An 18,233-nucleotide genomic window follows, 5' to 3' on the forward strand; every position below is an offset into this window, starting at 1 on the left:
ACCCGTCTGTTCTCGTGTGAACAAATTATTAAAGCCAACCAGATGGACTATATATCAGACCAATTTAAAACAACAAAAATAAAGGAAACATATCACCTCAGTCTCTAAAAATTATGCGTCACGAAAAGCAAATTAAAGTTGGATTTTTGTATGAGATCCAACTTTAAGCAGAAAGCTCTAGTTAATTAGGCGGAGGGATATTTGTAGTTTCCCGTTAGCTCAGAAATTTGCTAAAAATACAAGTGGTGATAGCAACAGAGCCACTATTGGCTCAGATGGGGGAGGGCTCACAAATTATTGGGCTGCAGCTGCTAAAACAGCAGGACTTCTAACAGGGGATTGTGGGAAATGATGTTCACACCACTAAACGAGCTGTGGTTTTGGTATTATAATATTATATTATATAATATTATAATTTGACGTTCTGTGGCTGCGTTCAGTGATTTTTGTTGACTTGTTGAATTAATATGCATGCACACAATTATACAATTTTTGATCCTGTTGAAATGTATTGCCTTATAGCCTCAAGAGTCTCTACTAACAGATGTTTCTATAATTTTGACACCCCATTTATATCAGTCTAAGCTAAAACACAAATACCATAATGCAATACGTACAGGCTCCAAAATTATCACACAGCATGAAGAGAAGCTGCAGATGTACTATACACAAGCATTTCACAGTAGGCTACTTAAGAAAAGGTTAGTTACTTTCCGCCAGTTTATTTTACACATGTGAGAAAATATTAACTTTATAGGACACTAAACTCATGTAGATTGTTAGGTTTCATAGCTATCAATAGAGAGTTCAGTGAAGGATAACAACAACAACAATTATAATATTTTTTATCTTATTGCTATTTAGGCCTTGTTTATAATTTCAACCAAAGATATCTGATATTTTGGGTTTGTTGAAATGTTTTTTTTTCATTTAAAGGAGGATAATTGATTAAAATTTTTATTTGTTTGTCATTTAAAAAACAACGGTTATAACAGTCTTCTTAAATCAGTGACGTCACATTTGGGCGACACTCATCTTTGTCAGTGAACAAAATGGCATCTTACTGTTTGACTGTTACTAGGCTGCAGGTAAGAAAACGTTATTTTACTTTTACCAAGAAATTAACTGTCCTGCTTTCGAGTATATATGTGACAACAGGTAAGCTGTGTCGCGTGGCACGACCACCGTCGCTTCCGGTTGACTGACAGCGGATAAATGTAGAGCTGGACCGAGCTGCTGTCTGTCAGGTCACACTGTCCCAGCGTGACTCCTGACAGCGACGCATATGTAACGGTTATAAACCCTGTGCGACCAAACAATCGCCAGTATTAAGTTATGTTGTTGTTAATAACACTGACAAATTCTTTCAACACCAACTGAATAGTGGCTGTAAACGAATCTATGTGCCATGATGTTTGCAAGGTGATCACAAGGTTACGGACTTTTGTTAACGCACACTTCACTCCTGACATCTGGGACTGATGCCTAGCAGCGTGTCTGCTCCTGTGTTGGGTAGCATAGCGACTCAAACACTAAGTTATATGCACATTCTGAAAAGAATCGGGTTTTCTGTTACTTATGTGTTTAAAAAAGATGTAAATACAATAAGTCTGCCGGATTATTTTCTTACAACATAGACCTGCTGTCATCAGCGTCCTGTCTTGTAAGCGGTTTGTCTGCTGAGTGAATTTGTGTAATGTTTCTTGGTGCTTTATCGTCCTATTATCCAAATCATTCATACAGATTATGCCACCACAGATACACTCAGTTGTCAGGTTATTGGGTACATCAAGCTAAAATGTATGTAGTTCAATAAAACTGTCTACAATAAATGCTCCATTTGTGAAGGTCATAATGTTCAGTTTTGATGAAACTGTGTTAGAGAGGTGCTGATTCAAGTGTATGGTAATTTTTGAAGCTGCAGTTGGTGGCCTGTGTGAATGTTTTAAAAACATTTGAGTACAGTTTGTATGACTAAGGAACCATCTGTCTTTAGTTTGCAAAGGCAATGGACATCCTAAATTAACCAAAAAAGACCAAAGTAACCACATGTAGGCTATTTTTATTTCCACTGATCTTTTTTGTGGTTACAGTTCTACTCTGGTTTCCTTTGCCTGATCAAACTGTATATGATCTCACAATAATCATTTGATCACAGAAGTCTGTGCTTAATTGCATATAAATGTTATAATATGACAAGTATTTAAATAAATCTTTCATAGAATATTAATCAAATGAATTTCTGGATGACAAGTATGTGCATTAAGTTGTAATGGACCAAGATGGACACATCACATATCCAGTGTAAGATTATGTTTTGCCTCTTTTTATCTGCTCGTGAATTCACATTCTTTTGTAATTTAATTGCTGCTCTTCATCTACATCGTTACTTAGTAACTTAGTCCTACAAATAGAACTTGGTTTATGTTGTTATTTCTCTGAGTTGTTTTCTTTCTCCTCTGGTATAGCTGGCCCTTGGAACTGGGGCAAGACGATTTCATGTGTCTGCAGCCTTCAGCGCCAAGGCCAAGGTGGCCATGAGCCACTTTGAGCCCAGCTCCAGCATTAACTATGAGAAGATGCATGAGAACATCAACACTGTACGCAGGAGGTCAGCAGTTGCCCTTGCCAGTTTTTGTGTTGGTGGTGTTTGTACAGCTGCGCAGGAAATCACATTTACAGTGTTTAATTGTCAGGAGCTAAGTTTGGATGGCCTGGTGGCTTCCTCTTATTGAGCTGACCCCACGCTGTGATCCAGGAATAGGACATTCAGCCCCCAGATGTTTTGCTGTCTTGATAATCCATAGTTACCATTTGTGTTGAGGGATTTCCTAGATCTTTGCAGCAGGCCAAATATAGTACTTTCCAAAAGAACTGCTAGTTTGACTTTTGGGCTAAACTGTTCAATTTGAAGCATGAGATTAGGATCTCAGATGGTAAAACTAATGTTCAAACATTTCTGCCTCATGGCGCTTTAACTATATCAAGGGAAAATATCTTTTATGTGATTCTACAATACTCATACAAATCCACCCCACCAGGCTCAACAGACCTCTCACTCTGTCAGAGAAGATCGTGTATGGTCACCTGGACAATCCAGCAGGGCAGGAGATCGACCGTGGACGCACCTATCTGCGTCTGCGTCCGGACCGCGTGGCTATGCAGGATGCTACAGCTCAGATGGCAATGCTTCAGTTCATCAGCAGCGGCCTCCCTAGGGTGGCGGTTCCTTCCACCATCCATTGCGATCACCTGATTGAAGCTCAGATTGGAGGGACTCAGGACCTGCAGAAGGCTAAGGTGAGGACACACAGAGAGAAGACGGCGATACTGGAGTATGGAGTACTTTATATATTGAACATATATGTGTATGGTACAGCTATTGGTTGCAAATTGCCAGTGCAATAAGAAGAAGGAGAGCTTGGCAAGCTTTTTATTACATTATTACTTTTTTTTTTATTGTCAAAGTAAGTATTCCTCTGGTTTCAAGTTTAAGTGACTAGACCTGGTTCAGGTTTTTACAGCTACACACATTTTATACCCACAGTGGTAGCTGACAACACTGTGTTTTCAAAGTTTGTATCTGATGTCAGCCTATTATTGCGTTGGCGAGACAGTTGCAGAGAATCTACAGCCTCATAAGTTTCTCCTCTGGCTTTGAGCTCAGGTTATTATGACGTTTTGTTGGTTACCACAAAGCAACATTTCTGTTTTTGGCTATGCTTCTAAAGTGTTGCAGTGTGTTGTGAACATTATCTCTCTTTTTTTTTTTTTTGCTTTTAAATATTTAGTTCATTTTAATATTTTGTCAAGAGCAAAACAGATTCATGCAGTTGTTAGAACATCTTCAGGATGTTATGTTGTGGGTGATTTTGGTTCAGTGGGTAGAGCGGTCGTCTCCAACTGGAGGGTTGGAGGTTCGAATCTCGGTGCCTGCAGTCCACATGTTGAAGTGTCCTTGGGCAAGACCCCTTGTTGCCCCCGATGGTTAGAGCCATCGGTGTGAGTTGACGCCGCAGATGGCTGCCTCGGTTCTGTGCCGGAAACAAATTCCTTGTGTGTAACATACTTGGCCAAATAAAGGTGATTATTTTTAAGGGTTTGCTTTGGGCACAATAGATGTAGTTTCATGGCTTGGTTCAAATTCTGATTTTGGTCAAATTATCAAGTTAGCCATGTGCCTGAAGTTGAATAACTGGATTTAGGATTAAGTCCTGCACCCAAGTTCACTCTAGTTTCATGATTGCATGAAAATAACCTTAACAGAAGCACTTATTACTTTTACCCCAGGAGGTGAACCAGGAAGTGTACAATTTTCTTGCAACTGCTGCTGCCAAATATGGAGTTGGCTTCTGGAAGCCAGGCTCAGGGATCATCCATCAGGTACAGTACACTGATTTATAGGGATGCTATAAATCTTCTGGCTTTTCCGCACTTCACAGTCCACAGTGCATTTCTGTCAGTGAAATAACAGTCCAAAACTGTTAAGGTCCTGAGAAGAAAATGTGTAACTAACTGTGAACGTCCTGTGAAAAGATCATCCTGGAGAATTATGCCTATCCTGGAGTCCTGTTGATTGGTACAGACTCCCACACTCCTAACGGCGGCGGCCTGGGTGGCATCTGTATTGGAGTGGGTGGAGCTGATGCTGTGGATGTCATGGCTGGAATCCCATGGGAGCTCAAATGTCCCAACGTGAGTCACTGGCATCATCTAATTTATTTGAAACTCAGCTTCTACAGTTTCTATCCTGTGGATGGTTTTTAATGAATGTGTCTGTTTGTTTAAGGCTGCGTGTGGTGTTTTTTCCTTCAGGTGATTGGAGTGAGACTGACAGGCACCCTGTCTGGTTGGACCTCTCCGAAGGACGTCATCCTGAAGGTGGCGGGCATCCTGACTGTGAAGGGCGGCACTGGAGCCATTGTGGAGTATCATGGTCCTGGAGTTGACTCCATCTCCTGCACCGGTGATGAAATACTTTCAACACTGCTCATTTTGTATTGAAGACAAGACAGCCTCAACTGCCATGTCTTGCTTGAATAGATAATGCATTTCTTCAAGTTTAGTGCGGTATAATTTACTGTAATGGTAAAATAACACTTTGATTTTTCAGGAATGGCCACTATCTGTAACATGGGTGCTGAGATCGGAGCCACCACATCCGTTTTCCCCTACAACCACCGCATGAGGACGTACCTGGAGAAAACTGGCCGTGGAGGTCAGTCTCTTACTCTGAGCCTCTGTATGTTTTGTCTTTATACACTGTGTCTAACCTCCAGCTTTGTCTCCTTCTTCATTTCGACTCAGAGATTGCCTCTGTGGCTAATCAGTTTAAGGATGACTTGGTCCCAGATAAGGGCTGTGAGTACGACCAGGTCATTGAGATTAACCTGAGCGAGGTGAGTTTCTTGACATTTGTCATGCAATGTAGGATGTTATCTGCATGTCTTAACTCCATATTACATACTGTACTAATCATCATAGTTTACTGCTTGCCTGTTTATTTGAGTGAGGCTAGGCTAGATAGCAGAAGCAGCTGTCTGTATAATGCAGTTCAATTCAGCAACTGCACTAACTCCAGCCTCCACAATGCTGATACAGTCAAATCAACCAAATCTAAACATGATCATCTTCCTAAAGGAGGACTTACTGCAGGCCTGTTGGATTAGACTAACTTAGTTTGAGATAGGTACACCTAATAAACTGACAACTGAGTGTATGTGTGAAGGTCAAACTGCTAATTTTAGGATGTTTAAACCAGTCAGATCTTTCTGAAGCTGTTTCACCACCTCTCACAATTGATTTAATGCTTTGTGAGCAGCTTCTCATTTTCTTTGTGTGTTGTGGAAGAAGAATATTCTTGAACAGCACACTCAGAAATAAACTCTTTTATATGCATTGTCTCTGTTTGAGTAGACTTTATTTAGTCACTTTTGCAGTGTTCATAACATACTTATAACTTGATTAGTCATCATCCTGTCAGTCTGTGTGTGGACACAGGAAGTCTGTCACATTATTAACTGATGAAGCAGATGATTTGACTGATTTCAGACCATCCTGCTGCTAAAATACATTTGATTCAAGCACCTCAACATAGAAACCTAATTATTCATTAGCTGGGTCATTTAGTCATTAGCTTAATGAATGACCTGGATACTGAGTCTGGGCAGTAAACCAAATGCAAAAATATGATTGAGAAATCCTAACCTGTCAAATGTTGTGTAAAAGCTTCAGCCCACCAAACCAGCTACAGCAGCCACTTCTCATTTAGTCACATGGTTTGTCTTTGTTCTGTCTCATGTGGTCATGACATGCTTATTAGTGTTCCTTGTTCAATGTCTCTATATTTAGAAAGCAACATTTATAGCACATGCTAATGTGTCCCACATGCCTCGTTTCACTCGTCCTCTCTCAGCTGAAGCCCCACATCAACGGTCCATTCACCCCTGACCTGGCCCACCTCGTGTCTGAGATTGGGGCCATTGCTAAGAAGAGCGGCTGGCCCCTGGAGGTTAAAGTCGGTCAGTATTTGTGATGCAGCCGTATTACCTTACAGTTGATCATGTCTTTAATGCTTTGTCTAGTGAAATTCGATGTTTCTTTCTTGTTCCTACTAGCTGTGTTACTGATCAGATGTGATCAGGTCACACCGCAGCTCTGTCATGTGACTTAGCAGAATGAGGACTGAATGCAGTATAATTCAGGTCATCAACAGAATGAGTATAATTATGATGACTGAGATATATGATTACAGATGTGCTCATCTTTTCTCTTCAACAACTTTGTCCCATCTCAAACAAGATGTAAAAAAACCAGACGAGTGCTTCCACTCAGTTACTGTCACTGTGTACTCTCTCACCTCAGTTTACTTCTTCTCCTGCAGGTCTGATTGGCAGCTGCACCAACTCGAGCTACGAGGACATGGGCAGAGCAGCTTCTCTGGCCAAACAGGCTCTGAATAAAGGTTTGAAGTGCAAGGCCCAGTTCACAGTGACCCCTGGTTCTGAACAGATTCGTGCCACTATTGAGAGGGATGGATATGTGAGTCAGATTCTCACCAGCTTAAATTGAAACCAGTGATCCCTAATATCTGGGTAGTTTGGACTAGTTTTTTTTTTTCCACTAGGCTTTAGATTCCTATCTCTTTAAAAGATGCAGAAAATCTTTTCTTCAAACTGATGGTGTTTATTTTCCAGTCCAAGACCCTGAGCGATGTTGGTGGAGTCATGCTCGCCAATGCCTGTGGACCCTGTATCGGACAATGGGACAGGTACGCAGGTTAATATTACCCACCAGCAGCAGGATCATGGCAGCACTTTCAGATCAGCGTACCCTCCTCACCACCTCTGGTTCATGAAAAGGAATATTGAAAACTAATGTTGATTAAATGTCACGGGCCTTAGAGGAAGACTACTGCTGTTTTTAGTAGCAGTTTGTGAAACAGGTGGCAGGTACATGAAGATCAAATGGCTCTGAGAGATGTCAGTTAACTGAAACATGTCAGCCTAACGTGATCTGTTTGGTGTTTCTTCAGGAAGGACGTAAAGAAAGGAGAAAAGAATACTATCGTCACATCCTTCAACAGGAACTTCACAGCCAGGAATGACGCCAACCCGGCTACTCATGCTTTCGTCACCTCTCCTGAGGTCAGAAGTACTGCTCATTGAACATATACATACATAAAATAGGTACTTGGCAATTCACAGTTAGTACAGTAGCTCATCATAGTGGGTGCGTATCAGTGAAGCGCCTTCACATTTGTACATCCTCTGTCTCACGATCTCGGTGATCTCAGCACACGTCCCTGTTGGTTAAATGTCTGTTATGTATTTCATTTCACTGTAGATTGTCACCGCCTTGGCCCTTGCCGGGACCCTCGACTTCAACCCTGAGACTGACTACCTGACCGCTCCTAATGGAGAGAAGTTCAAGCTAGAACCCCCCACCGGTGATGAGCTCCCATCCAGAGACTTCGACCCAGGCCAGGACACCTACCAGCATCCCCCGGCCGAGGGCAGCTCAGTCCAGGTGTGTTTTTAAAGAATGAATTTTAGAGGTAAACATCATAACACAATAAAAGTTTGAACTGGTTGTCGACAGAGATGGCACGATCAGAGCTTGTTTAGAGAGAATTGTGTGACGGTTGTGTTGACAAAAAAAGCTTCTTTGTGTTCAGATAGAATTCAGTTTGATCTGGAGCTTGTCTACTTCAATACCTTTATGTTTTACCTTGATTTGATGTTGTTCAGGTGGATGTGAATCCGTCCAGCAACCGTCTGCAGCTCCTGGAGCCGTTTGACAAGTGGCATGGAAAAGACCTGGAAGACATGAGGGTCCTCATCAAGGTGAGCAGAGTGGCTGCTGTGCAAGTGAGAGGGAGGCAATTGATCTAAATGGCACAGTAAATGTATCATCAGCCCATGTTTGTCATTGTGTGAGCTGAAAGTAAGAAAACAATTAAGTGTGACAACGAAGCTATACTTGACACAGGCTTGCTAATATTCAGCCAGTTTGTTACTGTCAACAATCAAGTGAGCCTGATATACAACTTACTCCACTTAAAAGCACATCACCAGGCCCGGACGGAATCTGCACCTGCAGAATTTCAACACCTCCTCAGGTTTTCTGCACATTTTGAAAAGAAAATAGAAACTCAGAATGTGTTTGCCCCCGCCTGCATGTGTGCAACAGTTGTGTGATGTTGTGGGAGGATGCACCAAGGATCTGACATTGACATCTACTTCACACCTTGTCTGGCTGGTTGCACATCTCTGTCTAGCGCTCCTTTATCATACCTTGAACCTGACACTTCACCCTCTAGAGCTGTTCCCCTGTGGCCTGTGTGAACAGCCCAGGTTAATGTGTAATAACAAAGATTGTCTGAAAACACGTACCATTATCACAACTCCCCCTCACCCCTCCTTCTTTACATAGTGGTCGTCAGTAGGCTACGTCTAAAGAAATTGTATTTCAGTGGCCATTTGTCCTTAAATTTAATGCTGGTGGAATTTCCAACAAATGTTCACACTTTGAGTGTCTTAACATGTCTATGGAAAAAAAATTCTTAGTTTTAAAGTTTATATAAAGGGACTTTTTTTCACCCTGCTCAAGATCATTTTAGGTTGCTTTAATGCATTTTTGTGCTTTTGCTAAAAAAAATAATGGGTGTTAGCTAAGTTAATAATTACTTTTCCAAGCAAAAGAAATCACTTTGTTGTATTCCACAGATTTTGATCCTGAATAACTACAGAAAACTGTAAGCAAAAAAAAAAATCGGCAGATTCGTTTGGGCCTGCACATCACTGAGCCGTGAACATGAACACATAAGGGAAGTTTGTTTTAATTTGAGCCCACTTGCACCATCCTGCTGCTGTAGGTAGGTAGGGACTTTATTGATCCCTCAATGGGGAAATTTCAGTGTTTCAGCAGCAATAGAGAACAGACAGCATAAAACCATGAGAGCACACACATCGTGATAAATAAATTCCAAGAACTCAAAAATAGACAGAATCAAGTATTTGAATAATCAAGAACAGAATTTACATATGTGCATATTAAACATGCATTTTACCCCAGGATTTGAGTATTGCACCTCAGTTGACTATTACATAGTCCCTCATACTTTCACCTAGCTTATCACTGCAGTGATGTATTGTACAGTCTGATTGCTGTGAGGAGGAACGACCTACGGTAACGCACCTTCTTACACTGGGGATGTAACAGTCTTGTGCTAAAAGAACTGTTCAGAGCCTCTACTGTGTGGTGCAGGGGATGGGAGGGGTCGTGCATGATGGATGTTAGTTTTACCAGCATCCTACTGTCCGCCGCCTCCTCAATGGAGTCTAGGGGCAGCCCAGGACAGACCCAGCTCTCTTGACCAGCTTGTTTAGTCTCTTCATGTCCCTGTCCGTGCTACCTCCTGCCCAGCCCACAACAGTGTAAAAAACAGCAGATGCCACTACAGTATCATAAAAAGTCCAAAGGAGTGTCCCCCGCACACCAAAGGACGTGAGTCTCCTCAACAAGTGGAGGTGGCTCTGGCCCTTCCTGTACAGGGCATCAGTGTTTTCAGTCCAATCCAGTTTGTTGTTGAGGTGGACCCCCAGGTATTTAAAGGTGTCCACAATCTCAAATATCTGAGCCCTGAAAGCTGACCAGAGTGAGGGCTGGTGATTTCTGCCAGGGATCAAATCACCATCTCTTTAGTCTTACTGTTGTTCAGGACCAGTCGATTTTCCTCACACCACTTCACAAAGTCAGTAACAACCCCCCTGTATTCCCGCTCATCCCCCGCCTGATACACATCCAACAATGGCGATGTCATCAGAGAACTTTTGTAGGTGACCGTGGTGGGAATTGTACTTGAAGTCCGACGTGTAGAGGGTGAACAGAAAGGGGGAAAGCACCATCCCCTGGGGCGCCCCCGTGCTGCAGACCACCACGTCCAACACAGTCACGCAGCCTGACAAACTATTCCCCCTCAGCAGTGATGGCTGGACTGTGTTGAAAGCACTGGAGAAGTCAAAGAACATGACCCTCACCATGCTTCTGGGGGACTCCAGATGAGATAGGGCTGTGTAAACCTTCATTATGGCACCAAATGTATATTAATCCATGGCTCCAACAAATATGTTGCTTACTCCTGCGAGACTAATGTTTGCTAAAAACTACATTGTCCAGAATTACTGAACCATTTTTAAGAGTGAAGCTATAAATTTGTGGCCCCTTTTCAAAGGTTTATGTTTTCATTAGGAAGGACTGGACTCGGTTGTGAGAGACTGGGTAAAGAATTAGAAATCTTTTGTGTCTGACTAACACATTGATGGTTTTAGTCTTTTCATAGAACTATTTGACAGTAACAACAAGTCCTGCCCTCTAAATAAAGAGGAACAATTGGTACACGGTGCGGAGGATGGCTATACTAACAGAGCTTTTTGTTTGGATACAGCTTCTGAAAAATCAAGGATGACTGACATTCTGCTGAAAAACAAAGGGTGTAGAACTGCTCTGTGACTTCATTCCTTCCTTCTGCATTCTGTGCTGCACCTCATCTTCCTACAGGTGAAGGGAAAGTGTACAACTGACCATATCAGTGCCGCCGGGCCCTGGCTGAAATTCCGTGGTCACCTGGACAATATCTCCAACAACCTACTGATCGGTGCAGTCAACATTGAGAACGATGCCGTGAACAAGGTGAAGAACCAGCTGACAGGAGAATACGAAGGTGTGCCTGATGTGGCACGCCACTACAAGGTGAGTGTGTCAGGAAACAGTCTGTTGATTACTTACATTCTTAGTGGTACAGGAACTTAAACAGCACACATGACATGCTGTATGTTAGCGTTGTTAAACAAAAAAAAAAAATCCCTGAGAAATTCTTACTTGTGTTGCATATTTTCTCCAAAACCACTTCCCAGTTTCCCGTTCAGCACTTTCTTACATAAAGCCCTGCTGCTGAAAGGTGCTCTTCAGATCAGATTGCCTCGCCTTTATTTGTCTGCTCTGTCCACACCTAAAAAACTTTAAACTTGTCTTTGATCTGTGTTTAACTCCCTAATCCAGGCCAGTGGGGTGAACTGGGTGGTGGTTGGAGACGAGAACTACGGGGAAGGGTCCAGCAGAGAGCACGCTGCCCTGGAGCCGCGACACCTGGGAGGACGCGCCATTATCGTCAAGAGCTTTGCTAGAATCCATGGTAAGTGTCAGTGAAAACATCACTGGATGTGCAATGTTATAACCCATTCATTTATTTTCTTTATGAAAGAAGAAACAGGGAAGCAATATCTTTTCTTGTAGTTCAGCATAAGAATCATTCAAATACTGCCTTGTGTGTATATGATATATTTGCTGCAGGTCTTCCCCTAGTGCTTATCAAACGTATACATTTACAGAAAAGAAAGAACAAACAAAGAAAAGTTAATATTTTCTTTACAACATAATCACTAGGCTCTCCTGTGTTAACCATGTCCTGGAGTCCAGCCAGCAGCAGCATCTTAATTCAATACTTGTCTTTTCAACCATTCTTGTACACATCCCAGTATGGTAATGGTTTGCAGTTTGGTTTTCACTGTTTCTCCAGTAAACAGGGAGGCTACGCTCATAATGGGATTTCGGAGAGGGGGTAGTAAAATACCTTATCAGGTTTTCCAGTCAAACTGCCTCCATTTGGCACACTTCCACCGATTCCTCCGTGTTGTTGTCCATTCTTCCTCAGATGTAATTATCCCTCCTTCCTTCTTTCAGTTTGCTTTAATGTATGAAGTCAAATGGGTTTTAAGGTTTAACAGACCCTTGTACAGGCATGAAATGATTCTACTTACCAATATGAGGAGGCAGACGTGACTGGGTTCCAGAGGGAGCTGATGATTACTTATTCTGGTGTGTTTACACTCTGCCAGAATGGAGATGTCTCCAGCCGTGTCTAAGCATCTTTAAGTTAGTCCATTAGTGCCGGTTTGTTGCATATAGGTACATGGGGAGCTGAAAGCCTGTCTGATCTGAGGAAGGTTCCTTTCATTATTGTGAAAAGATTCCCTCAGAACTGCCAGAAAACAAAACAAAAATGATGATGTTTGGTAAATTTAGTTTATAAATTTGTATAAAAAAGCTTTCAACTTAATTTGGCCAAGGGGAAGAAAGATTTCCAGCAGCATGGATTTTATGTAAATGGAACAGCTAAATCATCATGAGGACTGCTGCTAATCGATAACATGGAGACGAGCACACTCTCATTCATTATTTTCCATGACCTTGTGGTTCTGTGTAACAGATCTACTCCTGTCAGACAGACAGAGCCCTTCTCTTGTTACCTGATGTATGCACACGGTGAGTCAATATCTTGCTGTCATCTCTTGTTTTCTCCTCACAGAGACTAATCTGAAGAAGCAGGGCCTGCTGCCTCTGACTTTTGCTGACCCCCGCGACTATGAAAGAATTCGCCCTGATGACAAGATTTCAATCACAGGCCTGAAGTCCTTCGCTCCTGGCAAGGTGAGCAGTTTTCCACACTGATGAAACATTGATCCACAGGACAGCCTAGCTTCTCCTGGCATTATGTGGAAGAGAGGGTGGATAAATGATTGACACGTGATTCATGTTTGTGTCCTGTGTCCTCAGCCCCTGACAGCAGTGATCAGGCACAGTGATGGCAGTCAGGAGACCATCTCTCTAAACCACACCTTCAATGAGACACAGATCGAGTGGTTCAAGGCTGGCTCCGCCCTCAACAGGATGAAGGAGCTCCAGTAACTGGTGGCGAGGAGGGAGGCGGGGCCTGTAGGGGGCATGAGGGGTCGAGGCATGGGTTGAGAAGGGGAGAACCTAGAGAGGGGCTTCACAAAGAGGGAAAGATGATGTGGTAACCAGACTTGGGTTGGGAACCTCTGCTGTCCTGCTCTGTTAAAGAAAGAACACACAAACAATCACACACATACACAAGGTCGCTGTACAGATGAAAAGCGCACAGACACGCTTGTGAGCACGTACATGCACAGACAGGATTACTGTGAAGCCCTCCCAGTCGACAGGCAGAATTACACAAATGCACTCACACAAACACACATAGTCAAAGTTTAGCAGTGTGTCTAGATGCAACAGCGTTCATACTGGCAGCACTCCTCAGTTTGTTGATTGGTCCATCGTAGCATCCAGCTGACCTTTTCATACAGAGACTCTTCTTTTTCTACTGAACGAAGCAGTATTTTCCTGTTTGTAACACACGGGTATCACTGCTTTATTTCTCTAAAGGGGGGGGACTCTGTCTATCCTACTGAAACAGGCTTCTTGGGAGAATGAACCTAAAAGCATTATTCATAATCAGCTTCACTGTGTGCCTTCTCTAGAATCAGCCCCTGGATTAATAAAGATAGAGAAACATATTTAAAAGTTAGTAAAGCAGTAACAAGTTAACAGCCTCATACTGCAAAATCCGCTCCAAGGCAAGAGAGCTCTTGTTCTCATTATACCTCCTCTTTATTCCATCCAAACAGCTTCATAAGCAGAATGAGTTGTTGAACTCACATGAATGTGCTTTGCCCTCATTGTCCCCTATCCATTATCTCATGAGTCCAACTTACATTTCTTCAGTCACTGTTGACTAGAGCCATGTTGTAAACAAACTACCTGGCTCACGTATTTACTTTAAGCAGCATCAATGGAATCCTGTCCTCTACAGCTGCAGCCCACCCTCCACCCTCTTCTGAGATCTTGTGTTTTCATACTGCTGTTGTTGAGCTCACCCAGACTGTAGTTCACTCCAGTACATTTCACCAAACACCTGAATCTCCATACACTCCCTGCTGCTCTTCCCATGCTTGCTGGCTTGTTTTCAGTCTTTCTGCATGATGTAACACCTCACTGTGTGAGCACTTTTCTCCCTCTGCTGGGGCAAAACGCCAGAACAGGTTATGGGCTTTTCATTTTTCACCTGTTTTGCCCTGTGAGAGAGACATGATTGTCGGTCTGTGTTTGTATCAGTCTCCTCTTTGCTCATGCTGCCTTTTTTGTATTCACCAGGCTGGCTCATGCAATCCAAACTGAAAGTGTCTGTCATCAGGTTTGTGCTTCTGGACATTAAAGTTGCAATAGGTGAGATTTAATAAAGACAGAAAATCATCTGTGCCTAAAAACTCCTTATAAACAGCTGCTGCAGCCACACTATCCTGAGAAAGCTTCACACTTTAATAGTAGATATTGTGTCTTGTCATCCCGATTAACGAGTCTGCAGCTTCGGAGGCCTGGTTGTCCAGTTGGGATGATATGTTATTGTGGTTTCCCTGTGCCAACATCACCTGGAGTTGCCAGGGTGTGCAATTGCCTTGTGTAGCTGTTCTGGGAGACGACAGGCTATGTGAGGTTTGGTCCTCCATAGCATGGAAACGCCTGCTGCACAGTCTAGTGTGCATACGCCTACTATCACTTGGTAGAGTTACAAAAATAGTTTTAGGTGTGCTTTGCCATGCGCTGTTCTTCTCTGCAAAAATCTTCAGCATAAATGTACTGTGTGAGACTCTTATTGGACTGATATATAACTTGAAATGTTAATCATGTACTGTGTGAGACTGTATGGGACTGATATATAACTTGAAATGTTAATTACTGATACACAAGTTTTCAGACAAAGATTGAGATTCAAGATTGTTCTTGTATTGAGTTTGATAAAAACCGGTCTTGCTGTGATGTATACCTAATGTGCATCACTAAACCAGTGTGGTTATATATTTGCTTGGGGCTTAGGGATGTTAGAGGTCAGTGCTGCTGTGTTTTATGTGGGAGTACTGCTGGTCCTTTGTGTTTGGTTCTCATCATGCAGAGCCTATAAATCTTCACTGCTTCTTCATCCTGCTGCAACAGGAGTGAAGCATTTTGGATTGGTACAGTTTCTGCGATGAATCCCTGTGCACTGTAAAGTGTACTAAAGAGTCACTGAGTTTGTGCATGGTGTGACATACAGCTGCACTTTGTATTAGGGTGTGTACATAAAAATCATATCTATATTTATATATCTATCTATAGATAGATATATAATTTGAGTAAGCTCGAGTGAAGTGCTGTATGCTGTCTGGCTAAATGAGCCATTGTACCATAGCGTCATAATGTCTGTGCATTCTCAGTCATCCAGGTCATAGTAAACTGAAAAAACTTCGACCTAGAAATCTAAGTCCAGTTTTTTCAGCATAGTGTCATAAGGAGCAGGGGTTTTCAACCTGTGGTCTGCTCCCCCCCTGGTGGCCCACAAAGGCATTGCAAGTGGTCCCTGATCATGCATTCAATGTAGTTTCACTGTAGAATTATTTTTAATTTTTACTAATTTGCATCTATTGCTTACTGTTTGTGAATAATCAGATTCATGCAAATATATATAATTTAGAGAAGCTAAGATGACTTTCATGATCATGATTAAAGTTGTGGCCAGCCGGTGTAGCCACCCCACAGCAGTAGTCCTTAGGTTACTTCGTAGTCAGACTGGTGGTCCCTGGGTCACAGTTTGTTGAAAACCCCTGATATAGAGTCCCCTCTGGTATTTTATAAACTGATTCTCCTTTAATCTAATGGTCTCACATACCAGCTGACACTCAGAGTGTGGGTTCATTTACAGCACAGATACTGGGTTACAGCTTTGAAGGGATACCTTAGGAAGGTGACTCTTGATTGATTTGTGCAGTTTTCTTCAAATTTGTTTAGGTTTTGTTCAAATTGCTTTGGGGACAGAGAAGACTTGAACTAGTAGAAGTCTGACTTTAAAGACCTTTTCGACATAAATGACTCTTTACAGCTGCCAAAGACGCCTAATGAAAATGTTAAGAAATAATGATTATCCAAGAGTTGTGTTTGAAAACTCACAAAGTTTCATGTGAAATTTTTGAATTTCCATAACTATTATTTTGTGCAGGGTGTTGTTTGCTACAGAATTCACCAGGATCATCTTTCTTCTGTCACATTTAAAACACCCAGTTTGCTTATATGGTGATGTGAGTTACTGCTGTGATATTCACTGCTTCAGGCCTTTGGTGCTACTGCAAACTGACAAATCAGATGAAGTTGTTCATGAAGGCATCTTGTGGTGTTATACCCATTGTGTCATGTTGTACTTGAATGTGCTCTGTGTGGTCAGAATTCCTCCGATGTGTTTTAAATCAGTTCCTCAGCATGCTTTGATTGTTCAGACACAGAATGGAATAAGAACAGAGGTGACGTGTCCCTCATGCTCCTGTTTCAGCATTAAATTGTAAAAGATTATTCAAATAATGCAGTTTTATAGCTTGTGAAATATCTTAACATTTACAATATAAATGGTAATAAATTAATAAAGATAAAATCCTGAAGTTAATAGTTTTGCATTTGTCTTTTTTTTAATGATAAGATTATGGGTTTTGCAGCATGACCCTAAACATACTGACTGAGGAAGAAGTGGCTGCACTTAGTCAGGTCACTTATTAAGTGCATTTATTATATCACATATTTATCATTTTTCATTCAGTACTATTTAATAATGTTCACTGTCCACTTACATTTTGATAACTGTAACCCAGGCCATGAAATGTGAACACGTGTATGTACTCATAGCTAGTCAAACCTATATATTAAATACTTATACTTACCTGTGTGCATATTAATATATTTTTTAATGGTTTATTAATGTTCCAGTGAAACCGTGCTAGACCTGTATGTCCATATCAGCATAGTTTACCAGGCACTATAGTTATACAACTTTATAGAGCATGGATGCAGTTTTTAGTTTAAAATTTTATTTATGTATGTTTATTTTTCTTTATTTCTACTGATCTGTCTCATATTTATGACACTTTCAGGCTGGATCAATGAAAATGAAAAGTGACAAGAAATAAAGAAATTGAATTCTGGTTTGGTACCAAAAATGTTATGTTTATTTAATATTTGGCTAATATCATTACAGTTATATTAATTTGCTTATTTTTATAATCTGTGAAAATGCTAAAACTTTGGAAAGAAAAAACTTGTAGCCTATTATGACAAAGTTTAAAATGAGCACTGTACCTTTAAGTTTTTGCGACATGTCGTAAAAATTAATTGTAGTAAATCATCACGTGGCGACATCATGGACGTTTCCTAGGTAGCTATAGATTATTACACTTTGTGTGATCTTACATTAATTGTGAAAATATTTGTCAGTTTCACAGACGATGACTAAAGAATGAACACATAAGCGACTCGTCTTGTTTTCGATTGTTGGACCACAGCTGCTCTGGTTGTGTGTTTGTGTGTGAGTGAGTACCTGCTGCTCTCAGTGTGCATCATGTTCGTGTTGGTGGAGATGGTGGACACTGTCAGGATCGCTCCGTGGGACTTCGAAAGACAACTCAACGACGCCATAGTCGAGGAGCTCAACAAGAAACTGGCCAACAAGGTTTGTTAGCTTCCATACAAACCTCAGGACCCAACTCCATCTGGATTTGAGTTCAGTCTCGTAAAGCACAAGCTCCCTGAGATCAAGATGTAGAGGAGACGTGAAGAATTGATTTTGATTTTGATTTGATTTATTCTTTCAAGCATGTAAAGACAGTTGATATGTCAACACACATAATTTTACACATATCCAACAAATGCTAATCCATTATCAATTTGCTTATACCTAGTACATGTTGAATGGAGTAGGAAGAAGTCAGACTTATCCAGTCCTACCCCATGACATCATCTTACATCATTGGTTTGCCAGCAGTATCTCTACATAGATAATTCTCTTCTACACCACACAA

The 18,233-nt window shown here is 41.6% G+C and overlaps 2 protein-coding genes across 5 annotated transcripts in view; both read left to right on the forward strand.

The window, feature by feature from the left end:
• The first annotated feature begins 1,021 nt into the window (after positions 1–1,021).
• LOC109952657 (aconitate hydratase, mitochondrial-like) lies at positions 1,022–14,106 on the forward strand. Its single transcript, XM_020587840.1, has 18 exons — positions 1,022–1,088; positions 2,469–2,611; positions 3,042–3,300; positions 4,291–4,383; positions 4,537–4,695; positions 4,816–4,966; positions 5,114–5,218; positions 5,308–5,399; positions 6,416–6,521; positions 6,884–7,041; positions 7,197–7,270; positions 7,535–7,646; positions 7,846–8,028; positions 8,250–8,345; positions 11,062–11,253; positions 11,563–11,695; positions 12,869–12,990; positions 13,117–14,106. The coding sequence occupies exons 1-18, from the start codon at positions 1,053–1,055 to the stop codon at positions 13,246–13,248; spliced, it is 2,346 nt and encodes a 781-aa protein (XP_020443496.1). The 5' UTR covers positions 1,022–1,052; the 3' UTR covers positions 13,249–14,106.
• A 3,416-nt stretch (positions 14,107–17,522) lies between these two features.
• The window catches only part of polr3h (polymerase (RNA) III (DNA directed) polypeptide H), a 5,141-nt gene continuing 4,430 nt past the window's right edge, over positions 17,523–18,233 (forward strand). Inside the window, exons 1-2 of one of the 4 annotated variants that reach the window (XM_020587850.1) lie at positions 17,523–17,590; positions 17,718–17,884. In XM_020587850.1, coding sequence (XP_020443506.1) covers positions 17,774–17,884 — 111 coding nt within the window. In that variant the 5' untranslated portion in view covers positions 17,523–17,590; positions 17,718–17,773. The other 3 variants (XM_020587853.1, XM_020587852.1, XR_002273798.1) reach the window with 3 other exon arrangements.

The sequence above is a fragment of the Monopterus albus genome, unplaced genomic scaffold (assembly GCF_001952655.1).
Source record: "Monopterus albus unplaced genomic scaffold, M_albus_1.0 scaffold483.1, whole genome shotgun sequence".
NCBI lineage: Eukaryota > Metazoa > Chordata > Actinopteri > Synbranchiformes > Synbranchidae > Monopterus > Monopterus albus.

What these genes read in the sequence shown, in the direction of transcription:
- LOC109952657 (XM_020587840.1), top strand. Translation starts at nt 1,053, where the DNA reads ATGGCATCTTACTGTTTGACTGTTACTAGGCTGCAG. An exon ending in GCTCAGGGATCATCCATCAG is followed by an intron (nt 4,384 to 4,536) that starts GTACAGTACACT and finishes TCCTGTGAAAAG; the next exon opens with ATCATCCTGGAGAATTATGC. An exon ending in CTTTCGTCACCTCTCCTGAG is followed by an intron (nt 7,647 to 7,845) that starts GTCAGAAGTACT and finishes ATTTCACTGTAG; the next exon opens with ATTGTCACCGCCTTGGCCCT.